The 23,467-nt window shown below is 35.8% G+C and overlaps 1 protein-coding gene across 1 annotated transcript in view; it reads right to left on the reverse strand.

Moving 5' to 3' along the window:
* Positions 1–23,467, reverse strand: part of LOC150079015 (tetratricopeptide repeat protein 39B-like) — a 358,313-nt gene that overhangs the window by 84,920 nt on the left and 249,926 nt on the right. The window contains exons 12-13 of the mRNA XM_090382637.1: positions 20,788–20,847; positions 12,223–12,314 (exon numbers count right to left, since the gene is read on the reverse strand). Coding sequence (XP_090238763.1) covers positions 12,223–12,314; positions 20,788–20,847 — 152 coding nt within the window. The remainder of the gene's footprint in view (positions 1–12,222; positions 12,315–20,787; positions 20,848–23,467) is intronic.

Genomic DNA, 23,467 nt, shown 5'->3' on the forward strand with positions numbered 1-23,467 from the left:
TAACATGGTTAAAAAATAAATATTTGGGGGGAACTGTACACTGTAAAACATGAAAACTGAAATGACCAGCTGATTCCAAAGTTATTTTCTGATGTGAATAATGTCTATGGGGGTACCCTACGGCACTCAGGTGTCACGAAAAGTGAAACATCTAACCACTGTTATATCTCAGAAACTAACAGACAATAGTATAAACGATTTATACTTAAATCGGGTATACAATGCCGTCAAAAATATGCAAGAAAAAATTAGAAATTTTGATATTTAATATAATTTTTTTCAAAAAAACTAAAAAGTTCACAATTTGGTCATTTGCCGTTGCATCTTGGTTACTTTCACTCTCAATAGCAGTGACAACAAGTGCAGTGATGTAACAAGTACAACGCATGCACCCAAGAAAACTCAATTGTACACAAGTGTAATGACGCAATGTTGCATACAATTGAGCAACAAAACTGTTGCCCTTTGAGAGCTCTACAAGGATATATAACTAGATTTCAAATCAGATTTTTAGTTTTCGAGAGTTGAGCTTGTTAAAGTAACTACTTCGTTCAGTTACTTCACATTTGTCAATCAGTGCGGTTGTGTTTCATTTAGTGAAGTTGTGATGATGCCGAAAGTTACAGTAACTAAACGTGCTCAAAGATTTCAACAAAATCACAACTCTAATGTTGAAAAGCAAGCACCAAAGTCGGCAGTGGAATGCAAGAGAGAGAGTTGTAAGTGTAAACGCAAGCAAAATCAATTAGAGGCAGACATTAATCACGGATCCACCTTCGGCTCCACGGAGCTAAAGTCAATTTTTTTTTTGCATGAATAAGATGGAGAACAGACTAGTTTAGGTTAAGAATCAACTAATATTGACAGTTTCTTCCACTCAAATTTCAAATCAAGGAAATGATCTGGAGGTCCGATTGCCATACCTGATTTTATTAGACCAAATCATTCTAAATAACTGAGTGAACAAATAACCATGATTTTAGTTAAATTATATTTGCAGAAAGGTAATTTGGTAACTGGATCATGGGCGATGAAAATAGATATTCTTAAATGAGTAACGCTTGAGAGGTGAAAAAAAAAAAAAAAAAAAAAAAGGTTATATTTTTAACGTCGCTGTCAAATTAAACAAATCCCCAGATCTGTTAAGGAAATAGGAACATTCCATTTTAACACTTTTTTCTATTTGCTGGTAGCGTCAATTACATGAAAAGAATTTGCATTTAACTTGAAGCAACTAACTTATTGTGACCATAAGAAGAATGATGCCACAGAAGTATCACGTTTCATTCCAAGGTCATTCGGAATGTGAAGTCGCTTATTTAGTTAATATCTAAGTAGCGCACTGCCCTATTATTAAAAAGTCATGACAGGCTGAACTCCAGAAAAAATGAAATTCTACCTAAATCATGACAGAAAACGACAAATACCACACTACCCTGGGAAAGTAAAATGAGCACCAGACGTTTTCTGCATAAACATTTCAGTTACAAGCAAGAAACTTTGTTTACATTAAGAAAGATTCACTGATTTAAATAATACAGAAAACAGACTGAACCACTTCAAGTAGAGTAAATTAATTTCTCAGCTCCTTGTGGACTTGCATCCTACATCTGCTGTGTGATTAGAGCCAAAAATTATTTAAGCCTTTGATAATAACCTAGCAGATATATGGACACCAGGCAATTTGTAGCAAAGTGTATAAATTTTACACACCAATGCTTTGAATGAAGCGACACCTTCCTAGGCAAACTGCTGTTTGTTTGTTTGTTTTTAGGAGCATTAGCAACTAAGGCCATATTGCTCCGGGATATGCGGTGGTCATTCCCTGACCTTTCCACATCCTCCGTATTTGGTGGTGATGGGCTCGAACCCCGGTCTAATCAAGAAGCATGTGCTACGCACTGCTATTCACATATTTGTTCTTTTATTGAGCTTAACAGTATGCGAAAAAAATCAAAGTCCTTTGATTGCTTTCTTTTACTACTAGCATTAGTAGAGGCATTTGATGCAAGAAAGCAAGCTTATGCAGCATCAGCCAAAAAAAAACCCACTTCCACTTCACCCCTCTGTTCGTTCAAAATACCTGTCCAGCTGAGCCTTAAACTTATTTAGGCTATCAACCTCCACCACAAGGGATGGAAGTCTGTTCCACCAACCAACCACCCGCTGGCTAAAGGCAAATTTCCGCACGTCTATCCTACATCTGTCTTTCCTCAATTTGAATTTATGCAGAGGAAGAATCCCATCAGCATTGAGCATGCTTAAACCATTCAAGGCTTTATACACCTCTATCAGATCACCTCGCCGGTGCCTAGTCTCCAGACACTGTAATTTGCAAAACTTAAGCCTTTCTTCGTAAGAGCACCCCTTTGTTCCATTCACTAATCTTGTTGCCCTTCTCTGTACTCGTTCCAGCAGCTCTACATCCTTCTTGAAATGAGGCCTCCAGACCTGTATACAGTACTCTAGGTGTGGCCTGACCATCGCCTTATACAATGGAATAATCACCTCCTTATCCCTGCTGGAAAAATTCCTGTATATCATTGACAATACTCCATGAGCTACTCTTGCAACCCGTCTGCACTGCTCAGAGAACTTCATATCTGCCTGCACAACCACCCCCAAGTCCCTTTCATTCTCTACCACTGTCAGTGTAGTACCACAGAGTTGATACGTTGCTCTGGGGTTGCTGTTTCCCATGTGTAGTACTTTACATTTGTCAATATTAAACTTCATTTGCCACCTCTCAGCCCATCTGCTCAACCTTTCCAGATCCTGTTGCAGCAGCATAGTGTCAGTAGTGTCCTTGACAACCCTGCCAACCTTTGTATCGTCTGCAAACTTGGACATTAAGCCCGATATACCATCATCAATATCATTTATAAATACAGAAAACAATAATGGACCCAACACTGAGCCCTGAGGGACTCCACTATTAACATCAGTCCACGATGAGCAGTGTCCATTGATTACCACTCTCTGTCTTCTCCCCCTCAACCACCCCTTTATCCATAGCAGCAATTTGCCTCCAATGTCACACTGCTCCAATTTGTGTAGCAGTCTTCCATGTGCAACAGTATCAAAAGCCTTTCTAAGATCCAAGTATATAATATCAAAGTTATTCCCTGCATCCAGTTCTTTTGTGACTGCATCATAGTATCCAATCAAGTTGGTCAGGCAAGACTTCCCCTTAACAAAACCATGCAGTGTCTGAGCTATAACTGAAGTCTTGTCTAAATGATCCTGCAGTGCTTCTTTAACCAGTGCCTCCATTAATTTTCCTGGAACAGAAGTTAAGCTCACAGGTCTATAATTACTTGTGTCAGCCTTTGATCCTCCTTTGTGAATTGGGGTCACATTTGCACATTTCCAGTCTATGGGTACCTCCCCTGAGTCCAATGAAGCTCTCATAATTATGGCTAAGGGTTTGCTTACTTCCTTTGCTGCCTCCTTTAATATAACTGGATAGATCCCATCCACCCCCGGGTGCCTTTCTTGTGTTTATCTTCAACAGTTTCTCCTCCACTTTACTCCCAGTTATTTCAAGATTCTGTAGCTTACTGCTAGAGTTGAATACACCTCTGGCATTCCCCTCGCTGAATAACTCCTCATGTGTGAATGTCGATGCAAAATATTCATTTAGTTTGTTAGCTACCTGAGCAGGATCATCAACACTTGACCCATCAATATCAAGTGGACCAATCTGATTCATCCCCTTCCTTCTAGAGTTTACATAAGTAAAGAACTCTTTGCTGTTTTTCTTTGCATCCCTTGCCAAGGATTTCTCGTAATCTGCCTTCGCCTGCCTAACCTCCTTTGTAACTTGGTTGCATATCAACTTGTATCTATCATAGGCTTCTGTGTCATGTGTTAATTTGTATGTATCCCATGCATTTTTCTTCTCTGCCATATGCCTCATTAGTTCATCTGACATCCATTTTGGCCTAAACCTTGAACAATATTTCTTAGTTGGTATGTAAAGCCTAGTAGCTTCCAAGATAAGTTCTTTGAATGCTTCCCATTTTGAATTTGCTGTTGGTAACATCATCAGTTGGTCCCACTGTATAGAATTTAAATACTGTCTCAGTCCATCGTAGTCGCCTTTACGGAAGCAATAACCCTTCCCTTTACCCCTAATGGTAGTTACCTCTTTGAGTAAATCCCACTTCAGCACACTGTGATCACTGCCACCTAGTGGTTCATTTATCTGCAGATTCTTAATGCATGAAGAATCACTGCTGATAATCAAATCAAGAGTATTACTCCCTCTAGTTGCCTCCCGAACATGCTGATGTAGAAAACAATCATCCAATAAATCCACAAAAGCCCTGCTAGTGTGTGAGTAACCAGCCCCCAAATTCCAGTCAATATCTGGGAAATTAAATCTCCCATTATAAGACACTCTGATTTACTGGCCCACTCTATTTCCCTGTACAGTTCCTTATTATACTCATCAGAGTCATTAGGCCTATAGCACACTCCTACTCTCAATTTTGATCTCCCAATGTTTATGTCACACCAAACTGACTCCACACTGCACTGTCCAGCGATGTCGACTGGCTTCACTTCCTTGGTTTTTATGTGTTTCTTAACTAATAGCATAACCCCTCCCCCCTTCCTATCCTGTCTATTCTTTCTGTAGACGTTGTACTCCCCAAATTGCAGTTCTGCATCCCTTATATCTGTGTGACACCACGTCTCTGATATCCCAACAATATCTGCCTTCGATGTTTTGAGCAATACCTCAAATTCATCAAATTTATTTACTAAACTCCTAGCATTGGTGTACACGCAAGTATACCTGCACCTGTTTCTATTCTTAGCTACCTTAACACAACCCATGTGTTTACTTGTACCGCAATGGCTCCCAGCAGTCTCTGAAATACCATGCATCTATAATGTCTTAGAGGTGGGTTTAACAAAACAACCTCAGTGTTGAAGGTTGAAATACATTACTGCAATATTTTTAGAACCATGTATTAATCCTACAATTAACAAAAAAAAATAATAAACTTAAGTATTAGCACCCAAAAGCTCCTACCAGTAGCATCAATTTTAAATGCTTAAATTTAGTTCATTCCCTTTCCTTTGATCAGCGACTTATAAAAAAGCTCTTCCCATAAGCGATTTCTTGCTGATTAATGCAAAAAAGTACTCATAAAAGTAACCTGGTTATCGGATAGATGCATCCTAAATAAAACAAAATGAACATTCAAAGCTGCATGCATCTACAAAAAAGAAGTGCATGATGCTGAAGAAATGTTTATTTTACAAGTTCATCTCAGGAATAATAATCATATTATATTGAAAGCCAAGTTTGTTACAAATTCAGCTAGAAGAATAACTATGATTCAAACTTAGTTTGCTATCAGCTGTGACATTTCAGTCTTTCCAACTCCGATATTACTTAATCCCTCTAATGTGGGTAAAAGTAGCAGTTAAATTATTCAGTTACTAAAAATTGAGTCAACTCAAATTAACTCACTCTCCTTTCAGCAGTAAGCGGGTACCCCTTTGAAGGTAACGTATAAAGTGTTCACTGTCTGATGGCCCATGGGTTCCCCCCATCTGAATGTTGTGTACTCTATTTGTGTAGCACAGAACTCTGTGAAAGCCAGAAATTTTCAAAAAAGTGTATTGTGCATGATTGCATTGTTCCTCAGACTTTTAGCCGTTGGTCCCCTAGTGGGACCCCCCCCCCATTGCCCACATTTTGAAGGTAGTGAACATTGCAAGAAGGGAGGTATGTAGATAACAAGGATAAAAGTGTGCAGAAACACCAGAAATTAGGAGAGACTAATATAGCTTGCGGTATGAGCTTATAGTGGTATGAGCTCCAAAGAGGTACAAATGCAGGTTTCCAAATCAGAAATATTTTGGTGAGTGCGAGCTTTCTAAGCTTGAGCAAGTGTGAGCTTCAGCTTTTTGAAATCAAGGTATGGTCAAAGTTGATATAAGAAGCAAGCTAATGAGTGATACAGAATTTTAACCACGATCTGGTAGGTCAGGATAACTGATAGATAATAGCCAGCGAAAGATGAAGAGGACAGTTGCATCATCCCAAAGATGTCCCTACAAAACATCACGTCTGAACCCAATATTCAAAATGGCTATCAATAAGTGCATATGCTGTCTGTGGGGAATTAGTTGCACAGGTTTGGATTTTGTAAATGAACTACATCTCACAAGTCCCACATAAATCGTTTGAATTTGGCATTGTGTGATGCATCTCTCTCTCTCACAAAATCCAACTGTATTAAATGCACTTTATTAATAAACACAATGCATTTATTAAATTGGGGTATTTTGCATTAAATAAAAGCAAACTTAAGCTGTGATGCTTGTTTAATTTATTCCAAACCAAATGTCTTATAAAAGATGAACAAATGGGATAGTCCATCTTCAAGCAGATATAACAAAAAATATTGATGCTCCTCTTATTTAGATAATGTCATTAGTTTTCTTTTATATCACAACTGTATAATGCAATTATGCCATTAGTTTTCCTATTACCACATTAAATACACTTTGAGATCCAATCTCTATTAAATAGCATGCTCTCCCATAATGAAGTTCATCTACAAGGAAATTTTCATCTGCATGGACGTTGATATTTATGATACTGCATTAATGACAAAAAGCATACATTTGAAAGCGACAGAATCTCTTTAGTAGAAATGGCATGAAACAAATTATACTGTGCCACTGTGCCTAACTTCACTAAAAGCGTCATCGTCATCAGCCATTTTCAATCCACTGCAGGATGAAAGCCTCTTCAACAACTTTCCAGTTCCTTCTGTTTTGTGCAATGGCCATCCATTTACTACCCACAAATTCATGAATTTCATCTTTCCATCTCCGCTGTTGTTTTCCAGGTTTTCTCTTAGCTCTTCTTGGGCACCATTCTATTATTTTCTTAGTCCATCTGTCATCATGTCTTCGAGATATGTGTCCCACCCCAGACCATTTTAGTTCTTTAGTTTTGATAAGAATGTCCTTTACTTAAGTTTGCTGACTAATCCATGTGTTTCTCTTCTTATCTAACAGTCTGATTCCCAATATAATTCATTCCATTCTTCGCTGTGTAGTTCTCAGCTTCTCTTCCATTCTTTTGGTGAGTGCCCAAGTTTCACTTCCATGAGTCATGGTGGGGAGTATACATTGGTTCATTATTTTACATTTCAGACAAATTGGGATATTGCTCCTCAGTATGTGATTATATTTCCTGAATGTTATCCATCCAAAATTTATTTTTCTCTTGACTTCCAGCCATTTATCATTATTACAGCTAATAACTTGTCCCAGATAAGTATATGACTCCACCTTTTCAATTACTGCTCCTTCAATCATTATATCCCTTTCTTTGGCATACTTGTTCATCATTACTTTTGTTTTAGTCATATTTAGTCCAAAATCCTTACTAACTCTCCATAACTGATTAAGATTTTCCTCTAATTCTTTGGGATCGTGGCTTATGACCACAATGTCATCTGCAAATGGTAAATGGTTTAGGTACTCTCCATTCACATTGACTCCTTTCTATGACCAGTCTAATCTTCTGAAAGCTTCCTCAAGGGCAGCAGTAAACAACTTCGGAGATATTGTGTCTCCTTGTCGAACCCCTTTCTCAATTTTAAATTTGCTACTGCGTTGTCTAGTCTAATAAAGGAGATAGCATGCTCATATATTTTCTTCAAAATCATTATATATGGGATATCTATGCCTTGTCTTTCCAGTGCCCGAAACATTGCCTTATGCTGTATGTAGTTAAATGCCTTTTCATAATTCACAAATGCCAGGCATAATGGTGTTTTATATTCATTTGTTTTCTCCATTAGCTGTGATATTACGTAAAGGTGATCCATAGTTGAGAATCCTGTCCTAAAGCCAGCTTGCTCTTTCAATTGATTCTCATCAAGTATTCTTTCTAATCTGTTAGTAATGATCCTTGTGAACAAATTAGTAGATGTGGGATAGCAAGCTAATTGGTCTATAATTTCCAATTTCTTATTTATCTCCTTTCTTATGCAGCAAAACTATGATTGCATTATTCCACTCAGGCATCACACCTTTTCTAATGCACTTTGTGAAGAGTGTTGCCAGTTTTTGTGCCATGTCTCTTCCTCCCAATTTTAACAACTCTACAGTAACTTTATCTTCCCCCGGGCTTTCCGATTCTTCATTTTCTTCAACTCATGTTCTACCTCATCAGGAAGGATATTGGGTATGTCATATGTGTTATTAATTTGCAATCCATCTTCCCGAATGCTGGCATCATTCCCTCGCTCCTTGTATAATTCTCTATAGTAGTCTTCTGCTATTTGAATTGTCCCTTCTGTGCTATTTATAAGTACACCATTGTTATTCTTCAGTTTCACTAACATTTGTCTTTCTGTATTACTGCTGATGGCTGCTGATTTAAATCCTTTGTTTTCCCTTAATGCTTGTTCTATTTTTCTTGTGTTAAATTTTCTTATGTCCTTTCTGAATCTCTTTCTAATGGCTTTGCATAACTCAGTATACTCAATTTTCTTCCTGTCAGTGTTTTTCTTGCTCTTCATTTGTCGTTTTCGGTTCATCATGACAAGTGTTTCTCGACTGATTTTTTCTTCTTTGGATTTCTTTTTACCTATAGGTTTCTTGGGCTTTATCACTTTCAGAAAGTTGTAATATTCCTCATCGATATCTTGGTCCTGAGCAGTTTGCAGAAGCTCAAACTTGTTCTTAAGTTCCAATACATACTGCTTTTTCTCCTCTTCTGTTATCTCAAAGACCTTCGTATTATTTACTCGAGTCAGGTTTTTCCTTTCTTTTTTTACATCTATATCAAGTGTGCATCTTACCATTCTGTGATCACTTCCAACATTTACCTTGTTCAGGACAGTAACATCATTCACGATATATCTCTGTTAGTGAGGATGAAGTCAATTTCATTAGTTGTTAATCTATTTGGGCTCTTCCATGTCCACTTTCTGTTCACCCTTTTCTTGAAAAAAAGTGTTCATTACTGGCATTCCTCGAGATTCTGCAAATTCCACAAGTCTTTCACCTCTTTTATTTCTTTCACCAATTCCAAAATTTCCTATAGTTCCTCTTTCTGCGCTGTTTTGCCTTTTTCCAACCTTAGCATTGAAGTCCCCCATAATAATAGTGTAGTGGGTTTTCTGCTCATCTAGAAGACTCAATTTCAGTGTACATTTCTTCAACCTCTTCATCATCATGGCTCGATGTTGGTGCATGAATCATTATAACCTTCAGCTTATACCTCTTAGAAATCCTGAGTAGTAGTCTTGACACCCTTGGTGATGTACTTTTGAATTCCAAAATGTTTTTTTTATATCTTTATGGACCTGAAAGCCAACTCCACCTTCACTCCTTTCACTGTTTCCATTGGCGTACAGCCGATTTCCACTTGATAAACTTATAATTGATTCGTTTCTTCTTCTTGTTTCAGCCAAACTGATGATATTCCAATTCACATTTTCTAATTCCTTTTCCAGCTCTAATATCCTGTCTTCACTAAAAGCATATTCTATCCCAACTGCACGCACTGTCTGCCGGACTTCAAGTGATATTATTTGTAAAAGGTGGCAAGGATAAAGAATCCAAGATTGAAAATCCCTATGATTGATTGAATTTTTCTCATTTCAGTTTTCTGTGCATCTATATAGCTTTATTATTTCTTTGTCCTTTGAAAGGCATTCACCAAGGTAACCTGTCAACAGATGATCCCACCACAAACTGCATATAGTACAGATACCTATATAAATAAAAGGTTATAAAACGTATTCTTTATAGGCTGTGACGAAGTCGTTGCCTTGTTTGCAGTAAACAAATGAAGAATTAGCCACAAGCTATTGCTGTGAAATAAACAAATAAAGGGAACCTAAAAACCATAAAACGAAAATGTCAGCACTTAAAATAGTGGCTTTTAGTTACAATTTGTACAGCCAGAAATACTGTCGATTTAATTATTTTGAAAATTTCATGGCTTCTTTTGAATTTTAGTGATTTATTTTTGCCGCATACCACGCTTTGGGGAACACTGCTTTAGTTAATGTGATTTTTTGTGTTGTGTTTACAGGTAGTTCCCTCAATTTATGAGTTAATTCGTTCCTAAGAGCTCGTAAAGCAAAAACTCGTAGAGTGGGAATTTTTTTCCCCGTAGATGTAATGTTAAAAACAAGTTGTGTTCTCAACAATGAAAATTGACCATAGTAATGTTAAATGAAGGTCACCAAAACATTAGTTTATGCTTAAACAATGATTTATTTATCCAAAGAAATGAAAACATAGCCTTTAAAATCAAAAAATTACAATAATAAATAAATTATTTATGTCATACAAATGTTAAAGAATGTTCTTCATCAACATCAACTAAATGCACACTAGTTGGTTGTTCTTCACTCATTGTTGGCTCAGCACTTGGTTTGTTGGAAGCACAAGGAGTCATTTTCTTCTTCGGAAATGCTGTTGTTGTTATTGGTTTAGGGATTTATTCGGTGCATCGGCAACTATGGCCATAGTATTCCACTTCTTAGGAAATACTTCAAGAGTCATGTGTTTCCAAGACAGCCTTCTCTTTTCTTTAGGAATTTCACAATAGCATGCATAAGCATTTTTTTAAATCTGTAGCAATTTTTCTAGTGTGCTCAAATTGTGACTCAAAAATCTCAATTGCTTTTTCTATGTTTTGAAAAATTTCTTAAAGCCCCTTGAAAGTAAAGGAACAAACAGGAGTTTCATCTGTTAAATCTCCTTTTTCCCCGGCTTCTTCACATTTTGCCATTTCAAGTTGGTCATTATTTGTGAGCTATCCATTGTGTGGTTGAAGCAGATCAGTGACGTTAGTTGTAGAAACCTCAAGATGCAACTGGTTAGCAATATTAATGACCGCTTCTATTTCATTTTGTATGATCTCTGCTGGTTCTTGAAATCCTTCAAAATTAACAATAAAATGATGATAGAGTTTATTCCAAACATACTTCAGGTTCTTCTCTGTAATTTTGTACCAGGCTCATTTTATTATTTTTTTAAATAATAATTTATTTAAAATATGAAATTTAAAAAACTCAAAAATTCTTTGAGTTGGACCTTCCTCTTTATTTCTGCCTGAATATATAAATGCACACACAGTAGTAATGTATATTGTGTGGTTTGAAAAGCCATATTTATGAATTTTTAGCCTTTATATATTGCAATTAATGTTCATTTTTCGATTCTGTTGATACTTGATATTTGGGAGAGAAAAAAAAAAAAAAAAAAAACTCTTAAACTCGGGAACTACCTGTATTTGACATAAATTTATCGAATTCATGTTTTATAATTACAACATTGTGTAAACTGATGATATGGCCCCTAAAGAGTGCAGTAAGAAGAAATTTCAATTAAAATTTAACAAAAAATGTGGCAAAAATTTCAACGTCCAAGGACTTGGAACGAATATTACAATAACAATTGCTATTTTTCATCAGTTTGTAGGGAGGGAGGGGGGTACAGGTGCAAATGGTCTATGTGCACTGTGGTGAGTTTCACCCCAGTGCACATAGACCCCCTCCCCCCCACTCTGCCAGGTATTACTAAAATTTGTTGTTCCTTTGACCCTTTTTTAATGCAATAATAATACTTCTATATCAATTGATGCAATTTCATGAACTTCTAGATCTGAATTCCAAAGAATTTTGGTATGGTTTTTGTAAGCACAAACTGACAATATCTAACAATGCAACTTTAAATGGAAAAAAAAAAAAAAAAAAAAACCCTTGTGTGTATGTGTGTTGGTTGCCGCAAAGGGCCAGGCTGGAGATTACTTTATCGCACAATTTTGAATATGCTACTTATACTTTACATATTTAGTGAATTCTAAAATTGTTTATTTTAACTCTTACTTTGATTCTTAGGTCAAAGAGAACATACTTTGTTTTGAGTTGTTTAATAATGATACAGCTACTAACAAAATAAGCCTACTAAAAAAATTATAAATCAAGAATGTGGAATTTTCACCCCAAGCATATAAAAATGTAGTATATTCTATTTATCAAGCTATACACTATTGCTTTGAAAACTTTTCTGAATAATATAATATTAATTAAAATTTGCATGTCCTTTAAATTTGCTCTCACTAATATACAACCTAATTATCAACAAGATGCATTTCAGTTAGCCATAAAAATTTACAAAAATCAAATAAAAACTAATTTCTTTATAAAATTTTCCACTTACCAATTACACCACAAAAGTTCCCAATAGCAAAGATAATGAAATTGTTTCCATTCTTGTTGCACATTAATACTTTTATGGTATGTTTTAATTGCCTATTAATGACATTAAGATTTTTTTTGCCATAAAACTGAAATTAACATAACAAAATAATACAAATTTAAACATAAAATCTATTTCAGTAAAACATTAAACATTCTATCTTTATCTAATAATTGATACTTATTATAAAGTTGCATAAACTTTTAAATGCATCTTTAAAATAAGCGAAATTTGTATTTATTTTGTGTAAATTTTTAAAAATAAATAACCTACTAAAAAGTCTCATCCACTAAAGCTAAGAAAAGTAAAATGACTGATAATGAAAATTTCAAAATTATTAAATACGAACAGATATATCAGAACAGCCCAGAATTACAATGCACCAGAAATCAATATAAATTCAGTTCAGTGTGCATGTTCAGTACATGCACGCTCTGTAACTTTAAAAAGTATAATCTGAATTACAAAGCATCTCACTGCATTACATCAGCATCTCTTAATTCATAACTAAGGTAAATAAAGACAGAGGGCATAAAAATTTTTGAACTCTAGCTAATACAGCACTATTTAAAGTTTCATGAAGAATCCTCTTGACAGGTAATTCTTTGAGAGGCCACAAAGCCAACTGCATTACGTAGTTGGCTTTGTGGCCAATTAAAAACAAAGAGTAAGATTATTTGCCACTGCAGTTCATCCATAAATGTACCATGGTGGATGATAAAACCTCTCTTGGTAACTAAATGACAAGTGATTGCAAGATTTGACACAAAGCAAGCATTGACAAAGCTCTCATGACTGATTACTTTAACATAATAGAGACATATATGTTAGAGAAAAGAAAGAAATACAATATTAATGAGATAAGCGTAAGCTTTGAAACAGGATTGGGGAGCTGTGATACCAGGAAATCTGTTGGTGCCCTTTTGCATGTCAATCCGTTCCTACTTCAAAGAAGTTCACTCTCATCTCATGAAGACAGAATAATGGAGGAGGGGAAGTAAAATGGACAACTGGCCCTTGATTGCAGGAAATCAGAGTGACCTCACCCAATTAAAAAAAAAAAAAAAAAAGGGAAGGGTAGGGGAAAAAAACTGACATCAGATATCCTGTGATACAGCACAGATAACAATGATGGGTAGAATTAATAACAAGCAAACTGAAAAAAAAAAAAAAAAAAAATCGATGTGAGCTGACAATGATTAAGGCCCACATAACAACCCAGTGCAATAATGTTACTGCATTCTCTATTTAGAGAAAAATTTATTTCTCTATTAAAAATCACCTTTATTCAAAGAAGTTAATGGTGTTAATAAGTAAAGGTTAGAAAGGAAGGCACTTGGCTACAAAAGTGCATAAGCAAACCAATAATTACTCCAAAAAATATTCTTTCTAAATATTTTCTCTTTCTTCAAAAAAAATGGTTATGTAGCTTTATAATATACAAATTTTGTATTCATTCCATGTTAATTTTAGGGAAAAAAAAAAAAAAAACCTTTGTAAACTAATTCTGCCTCTCTCACAAAGCAAAAAAATAGACCGAAAGTTAGCACAAAGCAACAAATAAGAATGCATACAAGTCAAAAAAACAATTTAGTCAGCCTGCAGAACATGCTTGAAATACTGAATTAAGCCAGGACAAGGTAGTATTTCTGTGTCCATGGCTGCTATTCCAGAGTGCATCCTTCCTCCTCCCCAGCTAGCTAATAGTGTATGAAATTACACATTCAAATCCCTTAATTTCACCCTTCCACCACCGGATTCACTGTAAACAAAGGAACTTTCATTACTTTTTAATTTCTGGAGTTTTTCCTTAGGTCAAGCTTAATAAAAGCTCCAGAACTGCTGATATGTTGACAAATGCTAGATTTACTAAGCTTCAGAATTTTCAAGAAGGTAATCTAGAACTTCTATACCATCACTGAAGAATACATCCTTCAAGAGTCTAACATATGATGGCATACCACCACCTCCATAAGTAAAGAGTATTTAGAAGCTTTCCGTCTTCAAAAAATATGCTCCAAAATCATCAATGTGGACAGCAAAGAATCACTATCCTACTTTTATGCTGTCTTATATCAATGTTAGTATTAAAACACTTCCTACCATACCTGTAAATTCAAATCACTGCCTCCTATGGCCTTTGACAGAAGAATGTTAGAAGAATTCCAAACAATACTGAGGCCCAGAAAAACTCCAAGTCCTGATGGAATTTCTCCACTTGCTCTCAAAATCTGTGCTTCTAAGCTTGCTCCTTTACTGTGTCGCCTCTTTATGCTTTCTTATTTCATTGGTGTTTTTCCTTCTTCGAAATCTGTTCACATCTGGCTAGTTCCTAAAAAGGGTGGAAAATTCCTGCCTTCCAATTATTAGTTAGTATTAGTAGTGGCATATGATGCAAGAAAGCAAGCTTATACAGCATCAGAAAAAATACGATTTACCACGATCGGTTTAACCGGGACACTTCAAGACTCCAAATAAAAAAATAAATTTAAAAAAATAAACCAGAAACCATAAAATTCAAGTAATAAATAAGCAGGGCATTATAAAGTCCAAATTGGGAGATATTATCTTGCAACCCCCCACTGTCTTTACACCCAACACTAAAAAAGAGAGAGAGAGAGAGAGAGAGAGAGAGAGAGAGAGATTGTTTTAGGGCATCACTTCGATTGTTGTGTTTCGTCACACCGCAAAGAGAAAAATTTTATTTTGTTATTTATGTCAGGGATAACATTTTTTTTTTTTTTTTTTTTTTGTTTAGAAATTACAAAAATGATAGGTAAATGAAAACAGTTGCATTTTCAATTAAACAAAAACTTGAAATTATTCAAAAGTTTTAAAACTGTGCATCCGTTAAATCTATAAAGAACCATTATAAGGTTGATGACCAAACCAAACAAGACATTGTAAAAAATAAAGGGAAGATATTAGATTTAAAACTGACATCGCAAAAAACAATGAGAAGCATCGCAATGGACAAGCGAGTAGTGCATGGTAAGTTTTTTTTATCTATTGCCATATTTTTTACATAGGTTGCTGAAAATGGGATTCAACTTCTCCTCCAGAAGTTGAATCCCATGTTGAACACCCACCATCTGTTTACCGAGCAAGCAACAATACAAATACCATTAAGGCAAAGTACAAAGTACTTTTACCGGTAAATTTCATCAAATTTTTGCATGCTTCTCGTGCAGGCTTCCTTTACCTTAGGCAATGCAGCTTCTGGAAATGAAGCACCTGCGAGGCAATCTGATTGAGGTGTATAAGACCTTAAATGGATTGAGAAAGCTCAATGCTGATGGGATTCTTCCTCTTGCTCAGATTGTAAACATGAGGGGGTTATAGATTCAAACTGAAGAAAGATAGTTAAAGAATAGATCTGCAGAAGTTTGCCATTAGCCAGTGGGTAGTTGATTGCTGGAACAAACTTCCATCTGTTCTTGTGGAAGTTTATAACTTAAATAAATTCATGGCAGAACTAGACAAACATTTGGAATGAATGGATCAGTGAAATGGGAAGGTTTTTTTTTTTTTTTTTTTTTTGGCTGATGCTGTATACACTTGCTTTCTTGGATCATGTGCCTATACTAATGCGTCCCTAATTCACAAATGGGACCCAAGGGTGACTTGATCTGGTTATCAGCAGTGATCATTCGTGTATTAAGAATTTGCAGATAAAGGAACCACTAGGTGGCAGTGATCACAGTGTACTGATGTGAGATTTACTTAAAGATATAATTACCATCAGGGGTAAAGGAAAGGGTTTTTGCTTCCGTAAAGGTGAGTACAGTGCTCAGAAAGTTTTTAAATTCTGTACAGTGGGATAAACTGACGATGTTACCAACAGTAAATTCTAAGTGAGAAGCATTCAAGGAATTAATTGTGGATGCTACTAAAAGTTTCATACCTATTAAGAAATACTGTTGAAGGTTTAGGCCTAAACAGTTATCAAATGAACTAATGAGACTCGTAAAAGAGAAGAAAAATGCATGGGATGCATATAAATTATCAAGTGACTCAGAAGCCTATGGCAGATATAAGCTAGTCTGTAATCAGGTCACAAAGGAGGTTAGGCAGGCGAAGGCAGATTACAAGAAATCCTTGGCAAAAGATGCTAATAAAAAGAGAAAGGATTTCTTTACTTATATAAACTCTAAAAGGAAGGGGATGAATCTGATTGGTCCACTTGACATCGATGGTTCGACTGTTGATGATCCTGCCCAGATAGCAAACAAACTGAATGAGTATTTTTCATCTACATTCACACACAAGAAGTTATTAAGGTTTGGAAATGGCAGAAGGTTATCAAATTGTAGCAGGATACTTAATGATTTTGTAATAACTGAGAGCAAAGTGGAGGAGAAATTGTTGAAGTTAAACATAAGAAAAGCACTTGGGGTGGATGGGATCTATCCAGTTATATTAAAGGAGGCGGCAAAGCAACTAAGCAAACCCTTAGCCATAATTATGAGAGCATCCTTGGACTCAGGGGAGGTTCCCACAGACTGGAGATGTGCAAATGTATCCCCAATTCACAAAGGGGGGGGGGATCAAAGGGTGACACGAGTAATTACAGACCAGTTAGCTTAACTTCTGTTCCAGGTAAAATAATGGAGTCACTGGTTACAGATGCATTGCAGGATCATCTAGACAAGACTGCAGCAATAATTCAGACACAGCATGGGTTTGTTAAGGGAAAGTCTTGTCTGACAAATTTGATAGGATATTATGATGTGGTTACAAAGGAACTGGATGCAAAAAATAATTTTGATATCATCTATTTGGATTTCAGGAAAGCTTTTGACAGTGTTGCACATGAAAGACTATTGTACAAATTGGAGCAGAATGGTATTAAGGGTAAGTTGCTACAATGGATAAAAGGATAGTTAAGTGGGAGAAGACAGAGGGTGGTAATCAATGGGTGCTGCCCTTCGTGGACTAATGTTATTAGTGGAGTCCCACAGGATTTGGTGTTAGGTCCACTGTTGTTTTGTATATTTATCAATGATATTGATGAAAGTATATCAGGCTTAATGTCAAAGTTTGCAGATGATACAAAAGTTGGCAGGGTTGTTAATGACAGTAATGGCAGTGTGCTACTGCAACAGGATCTAGATAATTTAAGCAGATGGGCTAAGAAGTGGCAACTGAAGTTTAACCTTGACAAATGCAAAGTACTGCATATGGGTAGAAGAAACCCGTGAGAAACGTACCAACTGTGTGGTACTACACTTAAGGTGGTAGAAAATGAAAAAGAACTGGGAGTAATTGTGCAGGCAGATATGAAGTTTTCTGAGCAATGCAGACAGGCTGTCAGGGCAGGTCATGGGGTTTTGTCAATGATATATAGGAATTTTGCTAGCAGGGAAAAGGTGATTATCCCTCTGTATAAGGCAATGGTCAGGCCATGCCTTGAGTACTGCGTACAGGTCTGGAGGCCTCATTTTAGGAAGGATGTAGATTTACTTGAGAGTGTACAGAGAAGGGCAACAAGATGGGTGAGAGGAATGAAGGGATCCTCTTACCAAGAGAGGCTTAAGCTCTGCAAATTGCAGTGGCTGGAGACTAGGCATCTGCGCGGTGATCTGATTGAGGTGTATAAGGCCTTGAATGGGTTGAGCACGCTGAATTCTGATGGGATCCTTCCACTTGTTCAGATTAAGAACCTAAGGGGGCATACATTCAAATTAAGAAAAGACAGATGTAGAATAGATGTGCGGAAATTTGCCTTTAGCCAGCAGGTGGTTAACTGCTGAAACAAACTTCCATCTGTCGTTGTGGAAGTTGATACGTTGAATAAATTTAAGGAGGAACTGGACAGGCATTTGGAGGGAATGGTGTGATTTTTTTTTTTTTTTTTTTGGTTGATGCTGCATAAGCTCATACACATGCTTTCTTGCATCACATGCCACTACTACAAGGAATTACAGACCCATAAGCTTGACTTCTGTTACAGGAAAATAATGGAGTCACTGGCTAAAGAAGTAATGAAGGACCTTTCTAGGTGGTCATAATCACAGCATGGTTTTGTTAAAGAGCAATATTTTCTGACTAATATGATTGAATATTGTGATTCAGTAACAAATGAACTGAAATCAAAATATAATTTTTACATTATATACTTAGATTTCGAAAAAGCTATAGATACTGTTCCGCATGCTAAACAACTGTACAAATTGGAGCAGTGTAGTATTAGGGATACATTACTGCTATGGATAAAGGAATGGTTGAGTGGAAGGAAAACAGAGTGGTTATCAACGGGCACTGCTCTTCTTAGTTTTCCATTATCAGTTCCCCAGGGTTTAGTGCTAGAACCACTGTTGTTTTCAGTATTTATTAATGATATTGATTAAGGCATATCAATGTCTAAGTTTGCAGATGATATGAAGGTTGGTAGGGTGGTTAATGACAGTGATCAGGGTATGCTACTGCAACAGGATCTGAAAAAATTAGGTAGATGGGCTGGGAGGTGGCAATTAAAAGTTTAATATTGACAATGCAAGGTACTTCACATGGGTAACATTAATACCAGATTAACTAATGTACAAGTTAGTGCATTTGCATCATTTCTGTACCTAGCCAACTACATAAGTAGTTATAAATTGGCATCATTAAGTATATCTCATATTGTGAATACCTTCATGAGTTTCCATGATACTGCACTACCTCGAATAAGTAACACTTCACCACAGGAGAAGACTGTTGTTATTTATTCTCAGCGAATACCATCACCCATACTGCACCGTTTCAGAGCTTACTGGCTCCTCATCAGTGGGTTGGCAGGTATCCCAGTGTTGGAATGATGACAGTTGTGAAGTATAAATCCACAATATAAGAGATGCCTGATGGTGTGGAGTAATTTAGATTATGCTATAGTTTAGCCTCAGGTTACGTAAATAGTTTAACTAATATGCAAGTTAGTGCATTTGCATCATTTCTGTACATAGCCAACTATATTCACAACGAGTTGCCATGACATACCGTACCAGATTAACATACTAGTCCCAGGGGCTCACATCTGGTGAGTATGGGCTTGGCAACCTGGGATCCTGAGCTGGATATTTATCATCATTCTTCTCCTTCTTGGTGATTCCCTTCTATTTCTGACTCTCTCTCTCTCTCTCGGGGTAAATCAATTTTTTTTTTTTTTTGGTTGGTGCAGCGTAAGTGTCAGATTTCTTTGAACCATATGGCTAATAATCATAATAATAATAATAATAATAATAACAATACCAAGAGCAGTGGGAAATTAAAACATGGGTGGAAAATATGCAGTCACTAATGAAGTTTTCTGAGCAGCGCTGCCAGGACAGCTCATGGGGTTTTGTCAATGGTAAACAGAATTTTACCAATGGGGAATAAGGAGGTGAATATTCCATTGTATAAGATAATGGTTAAGTCACATCTTAAGTACTGCATAAAGGTCTGAAAACCTCACTAAGATGATTGTTGTTTGTTTATTTGTTTGGGGATTTATTAGGCAAATCAGCATCTGTGACCATAGTGTGCACTTTACGATGACTGCTGATTTGTTGTAATTAGTGCAGAGAATGGCAACAATATAGGTGGGGGGGGGAGTAAGCTTACCAAGAAAGACCAGAGTTCTGCAGACTGAAATGTCTGGAAGTTAGATACCTGTGAGGAGGTCTGATTCAGGCATTTAAGGGCTTTGAATGGATAAGCCAAATGCTGATGCCATCCTTTCTCTCATTCAGATACATGACAGGGCATGAATATAAACTGGGAAAGGATGATTGCAGGACAAACGTGTGGAAATTTGCTTTCAGCCAGCAAGTAGTTAATTGTTGGAAATTCCATTTGATGATGTGAAGGTGGGTAGTTTGAATAAAATTTAAGGAGGAACTAGACAAATCATTAGATGATTTGGACAGATGATGTGGGGAGTGGTTTTTTTTTTTTTATGTTGCTGTATAAACTTGCTTCCTTGCATCATTTGTTACTGCTAATATTGATCCTATAAAATTAGTGGTTAATTGTTTGGTTACATATAAGACACAAGCAGAACCACACTTCAGTGTGGCTGTTATTGTGTGTCCTTATAACTCAGAAATAAAAAGTAATGGGTTGACAGAATGTATGCAAGGTTACCGATTTTTTATCATTAGCAATTGTTTTTTAAATAAATTTTAACTTTTCGATACATTTGAAGTTCCTTATATTTTATTTCAAGTACTTCATACACTTTGATGCTAACATTTACATACCAAACACTAAAAAGTGACAAACTGAAGTCTCTTCCAAAGCTACTAAATTAATATAAACATTAAGAATCACAAAACAAAAAAAAAAACACCAGGACAGTTAACCACCCAAGTCCACTCAAGTTTAATGACAATTCTATAGTTAGCATGAAAAGATATATGCTCAAGGCAAATATAATTAAATGTGAAACACGAAAAGTATAAACTGCAGAACAAAAAAAAGTTGAAGAAAATCAGAAAAAGAGGGATGGCAGGATTTATGGATGCACTGATCAAATAGGCTCAAGATCATATTGATTGAACTTACCTCATTCACCTCTCCCTTTAACTGCTTCACACGCCCATTAAAGAAAACGAAGAGGGCAGCCTAAAATTGATAGTACACTTTATTTATCCGTTTATTCTCTATAATCAGATATAAATACGTGAAATATAATCTAGTTTAACCCAATGACTGACCATCTTAATATGACAGGCTTGTCCAACTTTTTAAAACCATGAACATAAAAAATAAAAATAAATATATATTAAAGATGGATTTAATTATTTTATTTATTTAAAACTTGATATTTGGAATGTGAACATGGTTAAAATATACATTATCTAAAAATTCTTCTATAACAATGAATGTTTTTAGGGTCCATAGTCTAATGAAGGACCCTTATAATGTCACTCGGTTGTCTGTCTGTCTGTCTGTCTGTCCGTCCGTCCGTCTGTCACAGCATTGTATCTCTGGAACCACTCAACCTATTGACTTGAAATTTTTCATGGGTTTGTACATCATGTGGGCCAAAACACCATATCGATCGTTGTTGACAAAAATTTGTCTGAGAAATAGGAGGGTAAAAGGTGGGGGGGTGACAAAAAAATAGCGACAACCTATAGCTTATTATACACCGTTGGAAAGAGCTCAATGAGCAGGTTTAAAATATAATTTTAAAATATTTTTAAAATTAAAAATGGCGGTGCCAGACAGGAAAATGTGAGTAATTTTCGTGTCCCCCCTCTATTTCTGTCACTAATGGAGCTAAAAATTTAAAAATCACATTAGCTATTCCAATTGAAATCTATCATTTACTTTTTGTGTTAAAATTTAAAAAAACAATTTTTTATTGCACTTCGATAGCGTGCTTCTTTGTACTAAGCAACTCTCCTTTTGGTGACAAAAAGGTTGCTAAATAGTTAGTTAATAATTCTATAAAGGTCATATATAAATTTTGTGACGAGAAGTATTTTTTAACAATTTTCAAAACTGGAGTTGTCCTGGCAAGGAAGTACTAAGAGAGCCAGTGTTGAGATGCGGAGTCTTGCACGGCCCTCACCTGCCAGTCGCTTCTCACTCAAGACTTTAATCGCTTCTCTAGGAAGATATCTGAGTCGCTTCTCTAACATTTGTCATTCAAACAACTGGAATGACTTAAATAGACAACGTTTTCTGTTAGTTCCTCAGTCTTAGGCCAAGCCTAGAAACTTTTTTTTCAGTTAGCATAAAGCTCCCTATTTGAGATACTAGACTAACGACCATTCGTGACTACAGATCCTTCATCCTAAGTGCCCAGCACTCAGTAGTTGACCGATTTATTTTATTGATTTTAACTAGCTACAGAAGTTACAGCTTTTGTCTAAATTACTATTTCAAATGTTTCTTGTTTAGCACTGACCACTATCTTCATTTAATATTCTTCATTCTAGAAAACTAAAAATCATTTTAAGTATGTTGAACCAAAACGAATTCAGTCAAAGAAAGCCATCTTTTAGAAACAGTTATTTATTTATTTATTTTTAACCAGGCCAGGCGTTTGACTGCATTTACTGCAGTTCTGATGAAATATCTGTTTTTAGTTCAATGATTTCTATTTCTAATGGAATACTACTTTCACTCTGTATTAAATTGCCTTAAATATTCACATTAAAAAAAAAAAAAAAAAAAAAAAAACTATTTTAAATGTAAATCAAGAGAACATGAATACTGTTTCGTATAAAGTATTATTCTACAAAATTCCAGTGGGTATACACACCCTGATAGATCTCACTGCATTTGGCAATTTATCCGTGTCTTTTCCCACAAGTTGTTGTTGTTATTTGGTTTTTAGGAGCATTAGCAACTAAGGCCATATTGCTCCGGGAATATGCGGTGGTCATTCCCTGACCTTTCCGCATCCTCCGTATTTGGTGGTCATGGGTTCGAACCCTGGTCTAATCAAGAAGCGTGTGCTATGCACTGCTGCTCCTTCCCACCTGGCTACGGAGGTGCCTTTTCCACAAGTGGTGAGAGGAAACATTGGACTGATCATGTATTATGATCAGTTAAAATAGGTTTGCTGGCACATGCCAGCAAACCTATTTTAACTTTCTGTTAAATGCCATAATATTTCTATGACAAATGAGGATATATAACAAAGCAGGTATATTGCCAGTTACTTTTATATTTGTGGGTTTCATTTGATGAAGTTTGGTATACTCAACTGATGCATCCATGTTGCCTTAATGAGTAATTGTTATTTTTGTTTTAATTTTATTATTTTTTATGGATGTTAAATATTTTTGAGCTCAGTCATGATTTTATATTAGTACTACTCTTTAAACAAGAAAGCTATGTTCTAAATAAATATAAATATGCAAGTGTATATTGTACTAGTAGAAATATATATTGTATGAAACACATAATAATAAGTTTATATAATTTAGCAGCATGTGAAACCAATTCCACCTCGTGAAAGGTTAAGGCTTATGAGAAGCCAAAACCGCATCTTATATTATGTTAAAATTTTAGAGTTCACTAAAAAATAAAAATGTAAAGATTACTTCTCCAGTTAACTATAAGGCCTATGATAGAAGCCTATGATCATCTCATTGACTAGGAAGTCAATAAGACTATGTGATTACACTAAGGCAAAAAATTACTTTGATAACTATACTTTCATATATCTATAAATATAAGCAACAACTCAATGCTAAACAAGAAAATTGGAAAACAAAAATCTTCG

Source organism: Mastigoproctus giganteus, chromosome 10 (genome assembly GCF_048544385.1).
Source record: "Mastigoproctus giganteus isolate SK-2022 chromosome 10, ASM4854438v1, whole genome shotgun sequence".
NCBI classification, from domain to species: Eukaryota; Metazoa; Arthropoda; class Arachnida; order Uropygi; family Thelyphonidae; genus Mastigoproctus; species Mastigoproctus giganteus.